At 43.8% G+C, this 16,459-nt stretch overlaps 1 protein-coding gene across 2 annotated transcripts in view; it reads right to left on the reverse strand.

Annotated features, from left to right (window-relative positions):
• The window catches only part of cdc27 (cell division cycle 27), an 88,193-nt gene that overhangs the window by 17,935 nt on the left and 53,799 nt on the right, over nucleotides 1-16,459 (reverse strand). For both annotated transcript variants that reach the window (XM_067969146.1, XM_067969145.1), the window contains 2 exons: nucleotides 11,541-11,693; nucleotides 2,652-2,860 (listed from right to left, as the gene is read on the reverse strand). In XM_067969146.1, the coding sequence (XP_067825247.1) occupies nucleotides 2,652-2,860; nucleotides 11,541-11,693 (362 nt within the window). The remainder of the gene's footprint in view (nucleotides 1-2,651; nucleotides 2,861-11,540; nucleotides 11,694-16,459) is intronic.

Here is a 16,459-nt window from a genome sequence, read left to right on the forward strand (position 1 = left end):
TAACACCAAGGGATGAAATGGGAAAATCAAGGAAAACCTGAGGAAAAAGGAAGATTGGGACAGGAGGGGATACTGTGGGGTGATTGGTGGGCAGTTACATTTGTTACTGGGGTGACAACTTGTCCACTGGGGGCTAAAGGTGTTCAAAGGATAGCTATTTCTAGGAGAGAGAGACAAGGCCTGTAAAGTGGGTCTCTGAAAAAGGGAGCGTTTACAAATATCATTACGCAGAAAATATATATGAGTGGCTGGCCTCTGGTGCAGATTTTATAAATAATTGACTGTTTGCTGTGCCAACCTGCTTTACCCAGAGGTGAGCTACATCTAAAACAGGGCAGGGTCAGAGACAAATTATGAAGGTTCTAAACCAGATATGATATAAGACTAATCACGGATCAGCAGAGCCTTAAGAGTGGCCAGGAGGGGGGAGAACAAAAGCACAAAAAGTAAATCTAGGCAAAATGAACACACACAAAAGAGATTCAAAATTAAGAAAAACGTAAAGTCTACAATGAAGCACCTTTACTAGAATGCTAGAGACACAGGATATTGTACACAGGCAAAATGCAGCAGCGGGAGATTATGGTAAAGGGATTGTAGAAACATGGCTCACCCCAGAATTCAATATCCAGCAGGAAGAGATGTCAATGGGATATCCCAGGGAAAGGCACAAAATGAAATGTGTCTTGGGCTAATAAAGCAGGCAGAGACCAGGGTTAAAGGTAGGTGTCTGATACATGTCATCTTTATCCTGCCCAGTTGACATGAGATATGAAGGGTGTGTTTTTTGACTTAATGGGGCTGGCTGCGCTGAATTGCATCAGTTCCACAAGTGATTGGGTACTGAGGCCTACTCCACACCCAATCTGACCAGTGCACCAAACTCTGGTGGGCAAGGCCAATTAAAGTGACTTTGCCCCCTCTGGGTGGCCCTGACCTTGCACTAAGGCTACCCAGCCGACGACCTGTTCTGTGCGCCTCAGAGCACTTTCTTCACTAGTATCCTGCGCCGCCTCCTCCTCCAGGTTGTTAACGTGGTGCTGGCACCTGAACTCCCATCACATTGTGCCCTACACTTGAAAATTGGCCCTGATTTGTGGAGGACCCCACTAGGGAAAACTTGCATTTAGAGCTAGCTCATAATATTGCAGTGAGGCCTTTAGGGACTGCAGAGTACAACATGATTCAGATTACTTATCATTCAACGCCAGAGCAGAATGATAGACATATGCAAAAAAAAAAGCAAACTTCAATGGAATGAAAGAACCACCAAAAGAAAAGATATCACTGAACATGCAGGATATAAACCATTAATCTAACAATGCCCAAAATTAACAGGGTAAATAAAATGGGAATAAAATTATGCAAAGATTACAAAGCTGGGAGAAATCTGAAGAGAGCAGGAATTTGCAGAAACAGGTTAAAAAGGAGATATTAGAGGTGCAAAATACTTTTAGAAATACCAAAAGTAGCAGGACAAGGACAGTTTCTCTAGGTCAAATGTCAGGAAGTATGTGTTTATAAAGGGAAGCTTATGTCAGACACCAAGAGCTCAATACTGCAGAAAGCCCAGGATTATAAAAAGTGCAGGGGTGAAATTAAAAAGGAAATTGCAAAGCAGAGGGGACAGGAAAAAAATACTGGCAAGTAAAATTAAGGAAAACCCAAAGATGTTTTATAAATACATAGAGAGCAAGAAGATAATTAAGAGTAGAGCCTATTAGAGACCAAAAAGGTAAACTATGTGTGGGGGCGGGAGATGTGGGTATGGTTCTGAATGAATACTTTGCATTTGTCTTCACAAACAAAAAAAAAAGGGGGACGATGCAGAAATTGTAGTTAAAGAGGAGGAGTGTGAAATATTGGATGGGATAAACATAGAGAGAGAGGAAGTATTAAGGGGATTAGCATCTTTGAAAGTAGATAAATCACCAGGCCCGGATGAAATGTATCCCAGGCTGCCTGGATACAGGCGTGGTGCCGGAGGATTGGAGGACTGCTAATGTTGTACTGTTGTTTTTTAAAAAAAGGGAGAAACCGAGTAATTACAGGCCAGTCAGTCTAACATCGGTGGTGGGTAAGTTATTGGAATCAATTCTGAGGGACAGGATAAACAGTCAGTTAGAAAGGCATGGAGTAGTCAAGGACAGTCAGCATGGATTTGTTAAGGGAAGGGCATGTCGAACTAACTGGATGGAATTTTGAGCAGGTAACAAGGAGGTTCGATGAGGGCAACGTGTTTGATGTAGTCTACATGGATTTTAGCAAGGCTTTTGACAAGGTCCCACATGGCAGACTGATCAAAAAAGTGAAAGCCCATGGGATCTAAGGGAAAGGCACTAAAATTATGTATTGAATTTTATGCCAGCACATTGTAGTATGTTTTCTGTACAATGCAGTACATTTACTATTTCTTTTAACAAAGAGGCCAGATACAGTCACTTAAATCGGACTATACATACAGCACAGGTGACCTCAGTCTCAGTCAGGCCAAGAAACAGGAGTCCCACCCAAAGCAGAAGGGAGTTTGCTTCATCTAGCCCATAGCAGCATTACACACCGGCTGAATCTCACCACACAGTTACCCAAATGGTTACTTTACAGTTCCTATTACAGTAAGTTACTCCCAATCATTAACAACCTGTGCTTACCAGGCATTGTAGTGCTGAGAGTTTACACGGATTGCATTTCTGAAACAGGCCAGTGCTTTGTCCAGCTCTTCCGTTAGTACAAACTCATGACCAAGGAGAGTGTATGCATAAGCAAAGTTTGGATCCACTTGAATGGCTCTCTGGAAGAACTTGATTGCGATATCATGCTCTCGCTGCAAACTGAAGCAGTTCCCCGCTGCACACCAAGCCTGTTAGAGGAAGGAAAGAATTCAGCACAGCGACATGGGCAGCATCAATTCCACAGACTCAAACTAACTAAGTGTGGGGCACAAAACTGGCAGACAGCAGGAACATGGCTTTAAGGATAAGAACATATGAAATAGGAGCAGGAGTAGGCCATACAGCCCCTCGAGCCTGCTCTGCCATTCAATCAGATCATGGCTGATCTTTAACCTCAACACCACTTTCCCACCCGATCCCCATATCCTTTGATTCCCCTAGAGTCCAAACAGCTATCCATCTCAGCCTTGAATATATTCAATGACTCAGCATCCACAGCCCTCTAGGAGAGAGAATTCCAAAGATTCACAATCCTCCGTGAAGAAATTCCTCCTCATCTCAGTCTTGAATGGCCGACCCCGTATCCTGCAATTACGCCCCCTAGTTCTAGTCTCTCTAGCCAGGGGAAACAACCTCAGCATCTACCCCGTCAAGCCCCCTCAATCTTATGTTTCAATGAGATCACCTCTCATTCTTCTAAACTCCAGAGAATATAGGCCCATTCTACTCAATCTCTCCTCATAGGACAACCCTCTCATCCCAGGAATTAATCTAGTGAACCTTAATTGCATCGCCTCTAAGTATATCCGTCCTTAGATAAGACAACCAAAACTGTACTCCAGGTAAAGTCTCACCGATGCCCTGTACAATAGTGAGACTTGCTTACTCTCATGCTCCAAACCCCTTGCAATAAAGGCCAACATGCCATGTGCCTTCTTGATTGTTTGCTGTACCTGCATACAAACTTTTTGTGTTTCTTGTACAAGAGCACCCAAGTCTCTCTGGACACCAACATTTAACAGTTTCTCACCATTTTAAAAAAATATTCGGTTTTCCATTCTTCCTACCAAAGTGAATAACTTCACATTTCCCCACATTATACTCCATCTGCCCACTCACTTAACCTGTCTGTATCCCTTTACAGACTCAGTCCTTCTCACAGCTTACTTTCCCACCTAGCTTTGTATAGTCAGCAAAGTTGGATACATCACACTCGGTCCCTTCATCTAAAGCATTAATATAGATTGTAAATAGCTGAGGCCCAAGCACCGATCCTTGGGGCACCCCACTAGTTACAGCCTGCCAACTTGTCCACTTTGGCAGAAGGAATAGAAAAGCAGTATATTATTTGGAGAGAAAGGGTACATGAATCACAAAAAGTTAGTATGCAGGTACAGCAAGTGATTAGGAAGGCAAATGGAACATTGTCATTTATTGCAAGGGGAATGGAATATAAAAGTAGAGATGTTTTGCTACAGTTGTACAGGGCATTGGTGAGGCCACATCTAGAATACTGTGTGCAGTTTTGGTCTCCTTATTCAAGAAAGGACATAATTGCTTTAGAGGCGGTTCAGAGAAGGTTCACTGGACTGATTCCTGGGATAAGGGGGCTATCTTATGAGGAAAGGTTGGACAAGTTGGGTCTGTATACACAGGAGTTTAGAAGAATGAGAGGTGATCTTACTGAAACATAAGATCCTGAGGAGACTTGAAGGGGTAGATGCTGAGAGGATGTTTCCCCTTGTGGGAGAGACTAGAACTGGGGGCCACAGTTTAAAAATAAGCGGTCTCCCATTTGAGACGGAGATGAGGAGAAATGTTTTCTTTCAGAGGGTTGTGAGTCTGTGGAACTCCCTTCCCCAGACAGCGGAGGAGGCAGGGTCATTGAACATTTTTTAAGGCTGAGTTAGACAGATTCCTGATTAACAAGGGAGTTAAAGATTATAGTAGGTGGACGGGAAAGTAGGGTTGAGGTCACAATCAGATCAGCCATGATCTTATCAAATGGCAGAGCAGGCTCGAGGGGCCGAATGGCCTACTCCTGCTCTTAATTTGTATGTTCGTAACCGGAGAATGACCTGTTTATCCCTACTCTTTTCTGTTCTTTAACCAATCCTCTATCCATGCTAATATTTTATCCCCAACCCCATGAGCCCTTACCTTGTGCAACAACCTTTTACGTGGCACCTTATTGAGTGCCTTTTGAAAATCCAAATATACTACATCCACTGGTTCCTCTATCTACCCTGCTAGTTACATCCTCAAAAAACTAATAGATTTGCCAAACACAATTTCCCTTTAATAAAACCATGTTGACTCTGCCTAATCATATTATGATGTTCTAAGTGCCCTGTTACCACTTCCTTAATAATGAATTCCAGCATTTTCCAGACAACTGATGTCAGGCTAGCTGGCCTGTATTTCCCTGTTTTCTCTCTCCCTCCTTTCTTGAATAGCGGGGTTACATTTTCTACCTTCCAATCTGCTGGGACCGTTCTAGAATCTAGGGAATTTTGGAAGGTCATAACCAATGAATCATTATCTCTGCAGCCACCTCTTTTAGAACCCTCGGTTGTAGGCCATCAGGTCCAGGGGATTTGTTGGCTTTTAGTCCCATTAGTTTGACCAGTAATTTTTCTCTGGTGATAACAATTGTTTTAAATTCTTTGCTCATTAGCCCCTTGGTTCCCCACTATTTCTGGTATGTTTTTTGTGTCTTCTACTGTGAAGACAGATACAAAATATTTGTTTAACACATCTGCCATTTCCTGATTCCTCATTATAATTTCTCCAGTCTCAGCCTCCAAGGGACCAATATTTACTTTTGCTACACTCTTCCTTTTTACATACTTGTAGAAGCTCTTGCAATCAGTTTTTATATTTCTTGCTAGTTTACTTCCATATTCTATTTTCTCCCTTTTCAATTGTTTGATTGTCTTTTGCTGGTTTCTAAAACTCTCCCAATCCTCAGGCTTATACTCTTCTTGGCAACATTATACACCTCTTCTTTCAATTTAATACTCTCCTTAACCACGGATGGATCACTTTCCCGTGGAGTTTTTATTTCTCAATGGAATGTATTTGTTGCGAATATTAAAATATTTCTTTAAATGTTTACCATTGCTTTTCATCTGTCAAACCTTTTAATTTCCCAATCTACCTTTGACAACTCGCCCCTCACACCTATGTAATTGGCTTTAAGTTTAAGACTCTAGTTTCTGGCTTAAGTATGTTACTTTCAAACTCAATGTGAAATTCTATCATATTATGATCACTCATCCCCAGATGTTCTTTCACTGAGATTACTAATTAATCCTGTCTTATTACACATTACAAGATCTAAAATAGGATGTTCCCTGGTTGGTTCCACAACATATTGCTCGAGGAAACAGTACTCAAATGGATTTCATGAACTTGTCGTCCAAACTAATTTTAGCCCATCCAGTATCTTATATAATCTTCCTTTACCCAGATTCTGGCAGCATCTTCCTCCTTGACTGATGCAAAGTACTCATTTAATACCTCAGCCATGCCCATTGCCTCCATGAACAGATCTCTTTTACGGTCCCTAATCGCCCCCACCCCTCCTTATTACCCGTTTACTGTTAATGTGTCTGTAGAAGACTTTTGGATTCCCTTTTATGTTCGTTGCCAGTCTATTCTCATACTCTCTCTTTGCCCCTCTTTTTCCTTTTTCACTTCCCCTCTGAACTTTCTATATTCTGCCTGGTTCTCACTTGTGTTATCAACCTGACACCTGTCATATGCCACTTTATCTTATTCTCTATCTCCTTTGTCATCCAGGGAACTCTGGCTTTAATTGTCCTACCTTTCTCCCTCGAGGGAATGTACCTTGTCTGTACCCAAATCATCTCCTCTTCGAAGGCCGCCCACTGTTCAGTTACAGTTTTGCCTGCCAATCTATGATTCCAATTTACCCGGGCCAGGTCAGTTCTCATCCCACTGAAATTGGCCCTCCTCCAATTGAGTATTTTTACTTTAAAATGGACAGAATCCTTTTCCATAGCTATTCTAAACCTTATGATACTATGATCACTGCTCCCTAAATGCTCTCCCACTGACACTTGCTCCACTTGGCCCGTCTCGTTCCCTAGAATCAACAATTTAGAAAAGACAGCAGAATGGAAAAGGAGGGGGTGTAGCCCTAATAATAAAGGATGACATAAGGACAATGGAGAAAGGATCTTGGCTCAGAGGATCAGGAAGTAGAATGGGCTAAAAATTAAGAGGCACTTGAAAGGCTAGCTATACTTAAAATGGATAAGTCACCTGGTCCAGATGGGATGCACCCTAGGCTGCTGAGGGAAGTAAGGGTGGAAATTGCAGAGGTACTGGCCATAATCTTCCAATCATCCTTAGATAGGACTGGAGAATTGCAAATGTTTACACCCTTTTTTTGGACAAGGGTGTAAAGATAAACCCAGCAACTGTAGGCCAGTCAGTTTAACCTCCGGTGGGGAAACTTTTGGAAACGATAATCCTGGACAGAATTAACAGTCACTTGGACGAGTATGGATTGATTAGGGAAAGCCAGCACAGATTTGTTAAAGGCAAATCATGTTTAACCAACTTGATAGAGTTTTTTGATGAGGTAACAGAGAAGGTAGATGAGGGCAATGCAGCTGATGTGTATATAGATTTTCAAAAAGCATTTGATAAAGTGCCACATGATAGGCTTGCTATTAAGATAGCAGCCCATGGAATAAAGGGGACAATAGCAAAATGGACACAGAATTGGAAACCGTATAGTGATGAATGGTTGTTTTTTGGACTGGAGGGATGTGTGCAGTGGTGTTCCCCAGGGGTCGGTGCTGGGACCACTGCTTTTCTTGATGTATATTATTGACTTGGACTTGGGTGTACAGGGCACACTTTCAAAACTTGCAGATGACACAAAACTTGGAAGGGTAGTGAATAGTGAGGAGGATAGCGATACTCTGGTGGCATGGGCGGACAAGTGGCAGATGAAGTTTAACGTGGAAAAATGCGAGGTGATGCATTTCAGTAGGGAAAACAAGGAGAGGCAATATAAACTAGAGGGCACAACTCTAAAGGGGTGGAGGAACAGAGGGATCTGGGAGTATATGTGCATAAATCATTGAAGGTGGCAGGGCAGATTGAGAAAGTGGTTAAAAAAAGCATACGGGGTCCTGGGCTTTATAAATAGAGGCATAGAGTACAAAAGCAAGCAAATCATCCACCCTATTGAGTCCCCTCAGAATCCTGTATACTTCAATAAGATTTCCTCGCATTCTTCTAAACTCCAATGAGTATAGACCCAGCCTGTTCAATCTTTCCTCATAAAGACAACCCTTCCATTCCCAGAATCAACCGAGTGAACCTTCTCTGAACTGCCTCCAATGCAAGTAAGGGAACCAGAACTGTATGCAGTACTCCAGGTGTGGTCTCACCAGCACCCTGTACAGTTGCAGCATGACTTCCCTGCTTTTATACTCCATCCCCCTAGAAATAAAGGCCAATATTCCATTTGCTTTCCCGATTAACTGCTGCACCTGTATGTTGGCTTTTTGTGTTTCATGTACGACGACACCCAGATCCCTCTGTACCGCAGTATTTTGTAGTGTTTCTCTATTCAAATAATATTTTGCTTTTTTATTTTTCCTCCCAAAATGGATGACTTCACATTTTCCCACATTATGGGAAGATTGGGTTTGTTTTCCTTGGAGCAGAGGAGGCTGAGGGGGGACATGATTGAGGTGTACAAAATTATGAGGGGCACAGATAGGATGGATACTAAGGAGCTTTTTCCCTTCGTTGAGGGTTCTATAACAAGGGGACATAGATTCAAGGTAAAAGGCAGGAGGTTTAGAGGGGATTTGAGAAAGAACTTTTTCACCCAGAGGGTGGTTGGAGTCTGGAACTCACTGCCTGAAAGGGTTGTGGAGGCAGGAACCCTCACAACATTCAAGAAGCATTTGGATGAGCACTTGAAATGCCATAGCATACAAGGCTACGGACCAAATGCTGGAATATGGGATTAGAGTAGACAGGGCTGATGGCCGGCGCGGACACGATGGGCCGAAGGGCCTCTATCCGTGCTGTATAACTCTATGACTCCATTATATTCCATCTGCCAAATTTTTGCCCTCTTAACCTGTCAATATCCCTTTGCAGACACTGTGTCCTCATCGCAACTTGCTTTTCCACCTATCTTTGTATCATCAGCAAATTTGGCCACAAGACACTGTTCCTTCATCCAAGTCATTGATATATATTGTAAATAGTTGAGGCCCCAGCAGTGATCCCTGCAGCACCCCACTAGTTACAGATTGCCATTTTGAAAATGACCCTTTTATCCCGACTCTTTGTTTTCTGTTAGTTAGCCAATCCGCTATCCATGCCAATATATTACCCCCAACACCATGAGCTCTTATCTTGTGCAGTAATCTTTTACGTGGCACCTTATCGAATGCCTTTTGGAAATCCAAATATACTGCATGCATTGGTTCCCCTTTATCCACCCTGCCTGTTACTTCCTCAAAGAACTCTAATAAATGTCAGACATGATTTCCCCTTCATAAAACCATGTTGACTCTCCTTGATTGTATTATGAGTCTCCAAATGTCCTGCTACTACTTCCTTAATAATGGATTCTAGCATTTTCCCAATGACAGATGTTAGGCTGACTGTTCTCCTGAAGTTTGCTACTATTCTGCTCACTATTTATTACATTGCCAAGTTTTTCCAAATGATTCCTTTTAAAAGCAATTATTAGATCATCCCATGTTCTAACACCCTGAATTTTAAAAAAATCCCCAAAATACTTGATCATTTTAATTTAACCCTTCTAGTTGCTGACTTACTGACCAGTGGAAACAGTTTGTGATTTACTTTATAAAAACTCAAATTGGAATTTTCCAGATCTCAATATTCTTTGTTCTAATGAAAAGAGCCCCAGTTTCTCTCATATACTGTAAACTCTGAAAGCAGCAGAGAGACGTGTCCTTTGCTCCTGCCTCAACTCATTTGCAGCTGAAACCCTCATCCATGCCTTTGTTACCTCTAGACTTGACTATTTCAATGCTTTACTGGCCAGCCTCCCACCTTGCACCCTCCGTAAACTTGAGCTCATCTAAAACTCTGCTGTCAGTATCCTAACTAGCATCAAGTTCCGTTCACCCATCACCCCTGTGCGCACTGACCTACATTGGCTCCCAGTCGGGCAACACCTCGATTTTAAAATTCTCATCCTTGTTTTCAAATCCCTCTACGGCCTCAGCCCTACCCCATTCCTCAGAGATCTCACCGCTCCTTCAATTCTGGCCTCTTGTGTGTCCCTGATTTTAATCACTCCACTAGTGGTCGCCGTGCCTTCAGCCATCTAGGCCCCAAGGTCTGGAATTCCCTCATTAAACCTCTCCGCGCCTCTCTCCTCCTTTAAGACTCTCCTTAAAACCTACTTCTTTGACCAAGCTTTTGGTCATCTGTCCTAATATCTCCTTATGTGGCTCAGTGTCAAACACTGATGAAGTGCCTTGGGACAATTTATTACATTAAGACGCTATATAAAATGCAAGATGGTGCTGCTTCTATTCTTCCTCCCAAAATGCATCACCTCACATTTCTCTGCATTAAATTTTATCTGACATATCTGCCCAAATTACTAACATGTCTTCCTGAAATCTCACAGTCCTCTTCACAGATAACCACACTCCTAATTGTTCTATTCTCTGCAAATTTTGATATTGTGCCTCCATACCCAAATCCAGATATCCAAACTGACCCCAAGAGGGAGGGGGACATACACCCCTGTTTACAATATTCCAATTTGGAGAACAAAATCCATTAGCCACTACTGTCTTCTGCTCTTCAACAGCTTCTAGTTGATACTACCACATTACCATAAGTTTAACAAGCATCCTATACAGCACTATATCATGTGCCTTTAGGGAATCATATACATAACATCCATCACATTTCCTTTACCAATACACTTCACCCGTTCCTCAGAACAGCTCTATTAAACGTCAGATCTGACTTGCAGTTTGCAAATCCATGTTTCCTGTCCTTAATCAATCTACATCTTTCTAGAAGAGTATTTAATTTTATTCTGTACTAAGACCTCTAGAAGCTTACCCACTATCGATGTCTGATTGACTGGTCTACAGTTACCTGGTTTATCCCATTTTGAACAGAGGTCTTACACGGGCAGTTCTCTGGTACAACTTCCACATGTTTGAAAAATTGTGGTCAGAACTTGTGCTATTTCTTCAGGCTTCTCAGCATTCTAGGATGCAGTCATCAGGGCCAGGGCCTTTCCACTGAGTTCCACCAACGTTTTCAATACTATTTCTGAATTTATTGTTCTATCTAATTACTCTACCTCCTCCTCTTGTATCTTTTCATTCCCACTACACTCCTGTAAAACCGAGGCACTGTGCTCATTTATTAACACCACTGTCTATCCTCCACAAGATTTCCATTTCCATTGCTAATCGACCAGCCTTTTACTTTGTGTTAAAAATCCTTCACTATTTCCCTTTGTTCCCTCCCAGGGCAAGAAAGATCGCCCATGGCCGAGTGTAAGTTGTCTCACCTGCTCTTCCTGCAAACCAGGTGCCAGGAAGGAGCGCATGGACATTGCTCACTCTCCTCCCGTCCAGGAGGAACCGCACTTCTGGGAACAGCGGTGACAAGGACTGCCAGCGGAATAGGACCTGCAAAGAGCACTCTGTGCCACTACATTCCCCGGTTTCCATTTTTTCCAATTGGATTCCCTTCTTCCCCAAAAGCAACTTTATCAGGTTGGTCTTGAACTCTTGGTGCTGATAACTCAGAATACAACCTCAAAGAAATCCCTACAAAAAGGAGCAAATGATAACTCACTTCTGGTGTATTTTTATCCATCTCAGTCAGATCCTTGGAGAGGAGAGAGAGCGTCACATCCTTTTGTAGGTGCCACAACGTGGTGGAGTAGATCTCCATACCCTCAACTCGGTAGCTCTCAATACGCCTCACCTCTGAAAATATCCTCTCTGCCTAGAATAAAGAGAAATGCTTCAGATTCAGAATGGAGTCGACAGGCTGGTTAGAACTTAACATAAATAGGAGCAGGAATAGGCCACATGGCCCCTCAAGCCTGCCCCGCCATTCAATATCATGGCTGATCTTCGACCTCAACTCCACTTTCCCACCATATCCCCATATCCCTTAGAGTCCAAAAATCTATATCTATCTGAGCCTTGATTGTACTCAACAACTAAGCATCCTCAGCCCTCTGGGGCAGAGAATGCCAAAGATTCACAACCCTCTGCATGAAGAAATTCCTACGTAGAGGACTGGAGAATTGCAAATGTTACACCCTTGTTCAAAAAAAAAGGGTGTAAGGATAAACCCAGCAACTATAGGCCAGTCAGTTTAACCTCAGTAGGTGAGGAAACTTTTAGGAACGACAATCCGGGTCAGAATTAACAGTCACCTAGACGAGGATGGATTAGAGAAAGCCAGCACGGATATGTTAAAGGCAAAGTGTTTAACTAACGTGATAGAGTTTTTTGATGAGGTAACGGAGAGGGTAGATGAGGGCAATGCAGTTGATGTGGTGTATATGAACTTTTAAAAGGAGTTTGATAAAAGTTCCACACAGTAGGCTTATCAATATTGCGGCCCATGGAATAAAGGAGGCAGTAGCAACATGGATACAGAATTGGCTAAGGGACAGGAAACAGAGTAGTGGTGAACGGTTGTTTTTTCCGGACTGGAGGGAGGTGTACAGTGATGTTCCCCAGGGGTCAGTGCTGGGACCACTGCTTTTCTTGTTATATATTAATGACTTGGATGTAAATAGTTTCAAAATTTGCAGATGACAAAACTTGTAAGGGTAGTAAACAGTGAGGAGGATAATGATAGACTTCATGAGGATATAGACAGGCTGGTGGCACGGGCAGACACGTGGCAGATGAAATTTATCACAGAAAAATGCGAAGTGATGCATATCGGTAGGAAGAACGAGGAGAGGCAATATAAACTAGAGGGCACAACTCTAAAAGGGGTACAAGAACAGAGAGATCTGAGGGTATATGTGCACAAATCGTTGAAGGTGGCAGGGCAGGTTGAGAAAGCGGTTAAAAAAGTATACAGGATCCTGGGCTTTATAAATAGAGGCATAGAGTACAAAAGTATGGAAGTCATGCTGAACCTTTATAAAACACTGGTTCGGCCACAACTGGAGTATTGTGTCCAGTTCTGGGCACCGCACTTCAGGAAAGATGTGAAGGCCTCAGAGAGGGTGCAGAAGAGATTTACTGGAATGATTCCAGAAATGTGGGACTTTAGTTACAAGAATAGACTGGAGAAGCTAAGATTGTTCTCCTTGGAACAGAGAAGGTTGAGAGGAGATTTGATAGAGGTATTCAAAATCATGAAGGGTCTAGACAGAGTGGATGGAGAAACTGTTCCCATTGGTAGAAGGATCAAGAATCAGAGAACATAGATTTAAAGGTGACTGGCAAAACAACCAAAGGTGACAGAGGAAAAACTTTTTTAAAAATAAAAACAGTGGTTAAGATCTGGAATGCACTGCCCGAAGGGGTGGTGGAGGCAGATTCAATCGTGGCCTTCAAAAAGGGATCTGGATAAGTACTTGAAAGGAAAAAATTTGCAGGGCTACAGGGAAAGGGCAGGGGAGTGGGACTAGCTGGATTGCTCTTGCATAGAGTCGGCGCGGACTCGATGGGCCGAATGGCCTCCTTCCGTCCTGTAACCTATGATTCTACTCATCGTGGTCCGAAATATCCGACCCCTTATCCTAAGACTCTGACCCCGAGTTCTAGACTCTCCAGCCAGGGGAAACATCCTTTCAACGGCTACCCCGTTGAGCCCTCTAAGAATTTTATACGTTTCAATGTGATCACCCCATATTCTTCTAAACGCCAGTGTATAGGCCCATTCGACTCAATCTTTCCTCATAGGACAACCCTCTGGTCCAAAGGATCAATCTAGTAAACTTGCATTCTAGTTAGAGTCTGAGCCAGCACCTCTCCCTCTCCATTATTCAGTCTTGCTTTGCAGTACTTTACTGGGTATACAGCACAATGTGAGCTGGTCAATATCTCGCAATGCAAGTTGAGCTGTAATTTAGTGCCAGAGAGTGGGACGAGCCACCATAATGCTGTGTTCCAGAAGCAGAGCTTCCAGCATGGAAGCCATACAATTCCATTTACATCTTTTTCAAATGGGACCTCAGATAGCTCAACACATTGAAAATTTAAAAACAGAATTATTTTTGTTTTTAAAAAAGGGAGGTGCCAATATACGAAACTGCCCGATCCCCAGAGAGGACTACCTATCCTAACCAATTTCTCAGTGACATGTGCCTGTAGTTGTAAGTCAAATGCATCAGAAATGACCTCATGGGTGCCAGGGAATGTGGGGAACCTGATCTTAATGTCCCGGCCTCCATTTAAATAACAACCTGCAGAACCCCTGATAGCCGACCAAATTAACAGCCTGGCTAGCGGGTGGGAGAGCAAGCCAGCGGCAGCAGGCTGCGGCAATCGGGGCTTGGGTCCAGGACATCGGGGCTGGGGGAGACCAAAGGCTTCCTTGTGAGGCTTTCGGTGGGGGGGGGGGGGGGGGGTTGAGAGCACTCCTGCCACCCCCCCACAGGAATGCTAAAAAACTGATCTTCAGCACTTGCCTTGGCCAGCCTGCCCCACGGACTCGGCGTGCGCACCCGCCCCCCGCAGACTGTTCAGTTTTAGTCGCGATGCCGATGTCACTGGCTTTTGAATATTAATTAGACGATTAGACCTCCGCCTGCCTTTCGCGGGAGCGTCGTTGATGGCCTGATTCGTAAAAATTTAAACGGGCATGTCTGGGTGGGGGAAAAAAACCGAGGCCTTAGGAGCTGTTCACAGAGGAATTATCCACTCAAGAGTAGGCAAGTTATTGATATGCAAGTCAGGTGTCAAAAAACAGATGAAACCAATCAGATAACCAGAAATGTGCTGATCAGATGTTACCAACTGGAATGACAGGACTGATTAATAACATAACTGACTGCCTAGTCAGAGGATTTCTTTGCTCTGGTGTATTGAAGTCAGTTTGAAATGTTGTACATGCTGCTAAAATGTCTCTATTCTCCACTTCCTTGTGCGCCAGTTGGTTTCCACTTTGTGGCGATGAGAGGGGTTCCTTGGAGGCAAATACCCATTATACTGAGACACACAGTTATACAGGGTCTTGGTGAGACCACATCTGGAGTATTGTGTGCAGTTTTGGGCTCCTTACCTAAGAAAGGATGTACTTGCCATAGAGGAAGTGCAGCGAAGGTTCACCAGACTGATTCCTGGGATGGCAGGACTGTCGTACGAGGAGAGATTGGTTCGACTCGGCCTGTATTCACTCGAGTTTAGAAGAATGAGAGGGGATCTCATTGAAACATATAAAATTCTGACAGGGCTAGACAGACTGGATGCAGGGAGGATGTTTCCCCTTGGTGGGAGGTCCAGAATGAGGGGTCACAGTTTCAGGATATGGGGTAGGACATTTAGGACTGAGATGAGAAGTTACTTCACTCAGAGGTTGGTGAACCTGTGGAATTCTCTTCCACAGAAGGCTATGGAGGCCAAGTCATTGAATATATTTAAGGAGCTAAATAGATTTCTAGACACAAAAGGCATCAATGGGTATGGGGAGAGAGCAGGAATATGGTTTCTTTTTTTATTCGTTCATGGGATGTGGGCGTCGCTGGCGAGGCCGGCATTTATTGCCAATCCCTTATTGCCCTTGAGAAGGTGGTGGTGAGCTGCCTTCTTGAACTGCTGCAGTCCGTGTGGTGAAGGTTCTCCCACAGTGCTGTTAGGAAGGGAGTTCCAGGATTTTGACCCAGCGACGATGAAGGAACGGCGATAATTTCCAAGTTGGGATGGTGTGTGACTTGGAGGGGAATGTGCAGGTGGTGTTGTTCCCATGTACCTGCTGCTCTTGTCCTTCTAGGTGGTAGAGGTTGCGGGTTTGGGAGGTGCTGTCGAAGAAGCCTTGGCGAGTTGCTGCAGTGCATCCTGTGGATGGTACACACTGCAGCCACTGTGCGCCGGTGGTGAAGGGAGTGAATGTTTAGGGTGGTGGATAGGGTGCCAATCAAGTGGGCTGCTTTGTCCTGGATGGTGTCGAGCTTCTTGAGTGTTGTTGGAGCTGCAGTCATCCAGGCAATTGGAGAGTATTCCATCACACTCCTGACTTGTGCCTTGTCGATGGTGGAAAGGCTTTGGGGAGTCAGGAGGTGAATCACTCGCCACAGAATACCCAGCCTCTGACCTGCTCTCGTAGCCACAGTATTTATATGGCTGTTCCAGTTAAGTTTCTAGTCAATGGTGACCCCCAGGATGTTGATGGTAGGGGATTCGGCGATGTTAATGACGTTGAATGTCAAGGGGAGGTGGTTAGACTCTCTCTTGTTGGAGATGGTCATTGCTTGGCACTTTTCTGGCGCGAATCTAACTTGCCACTTATGAGCCCAAGCCTGGATGTTGTCCAGATCTTGCTGCATGCGGGCTCGGACTGCTTCATTATCTGAGGGGCTGCGAATGGAACTGAACACTGTGCAATCATCAGCGAGCATCCCCATTTCTGACCTTATGATGGAGGGAAGGTCATTGATGAAGCAGCTGAAGATGGTTGGGCCTAGGAAACTGCCCTAACGAACTCCTGCAGCAACCACTACCATCTTCCTTTGTGCTAGGTATGACTCCAGCCACTGGAGAGTTTTCCCCCTGATTACCATTGACTTCAATTTTACTAGG

This window comes from Heptranchias perlo, chromosome 30 (assembly GCF_035084215.1).
Source record: "Heptranchias perlo isolate sHepPer1 chromosome 30, sHepPer1.hap1, whole genome shotgun sequence".
Lineage (NCBI taxonomy): Eukaryota > Metazoa > Chordata > Chondrichthyes > Hexanchiformes > Hexanchidae > Heptranchias > Heptranchias perlo.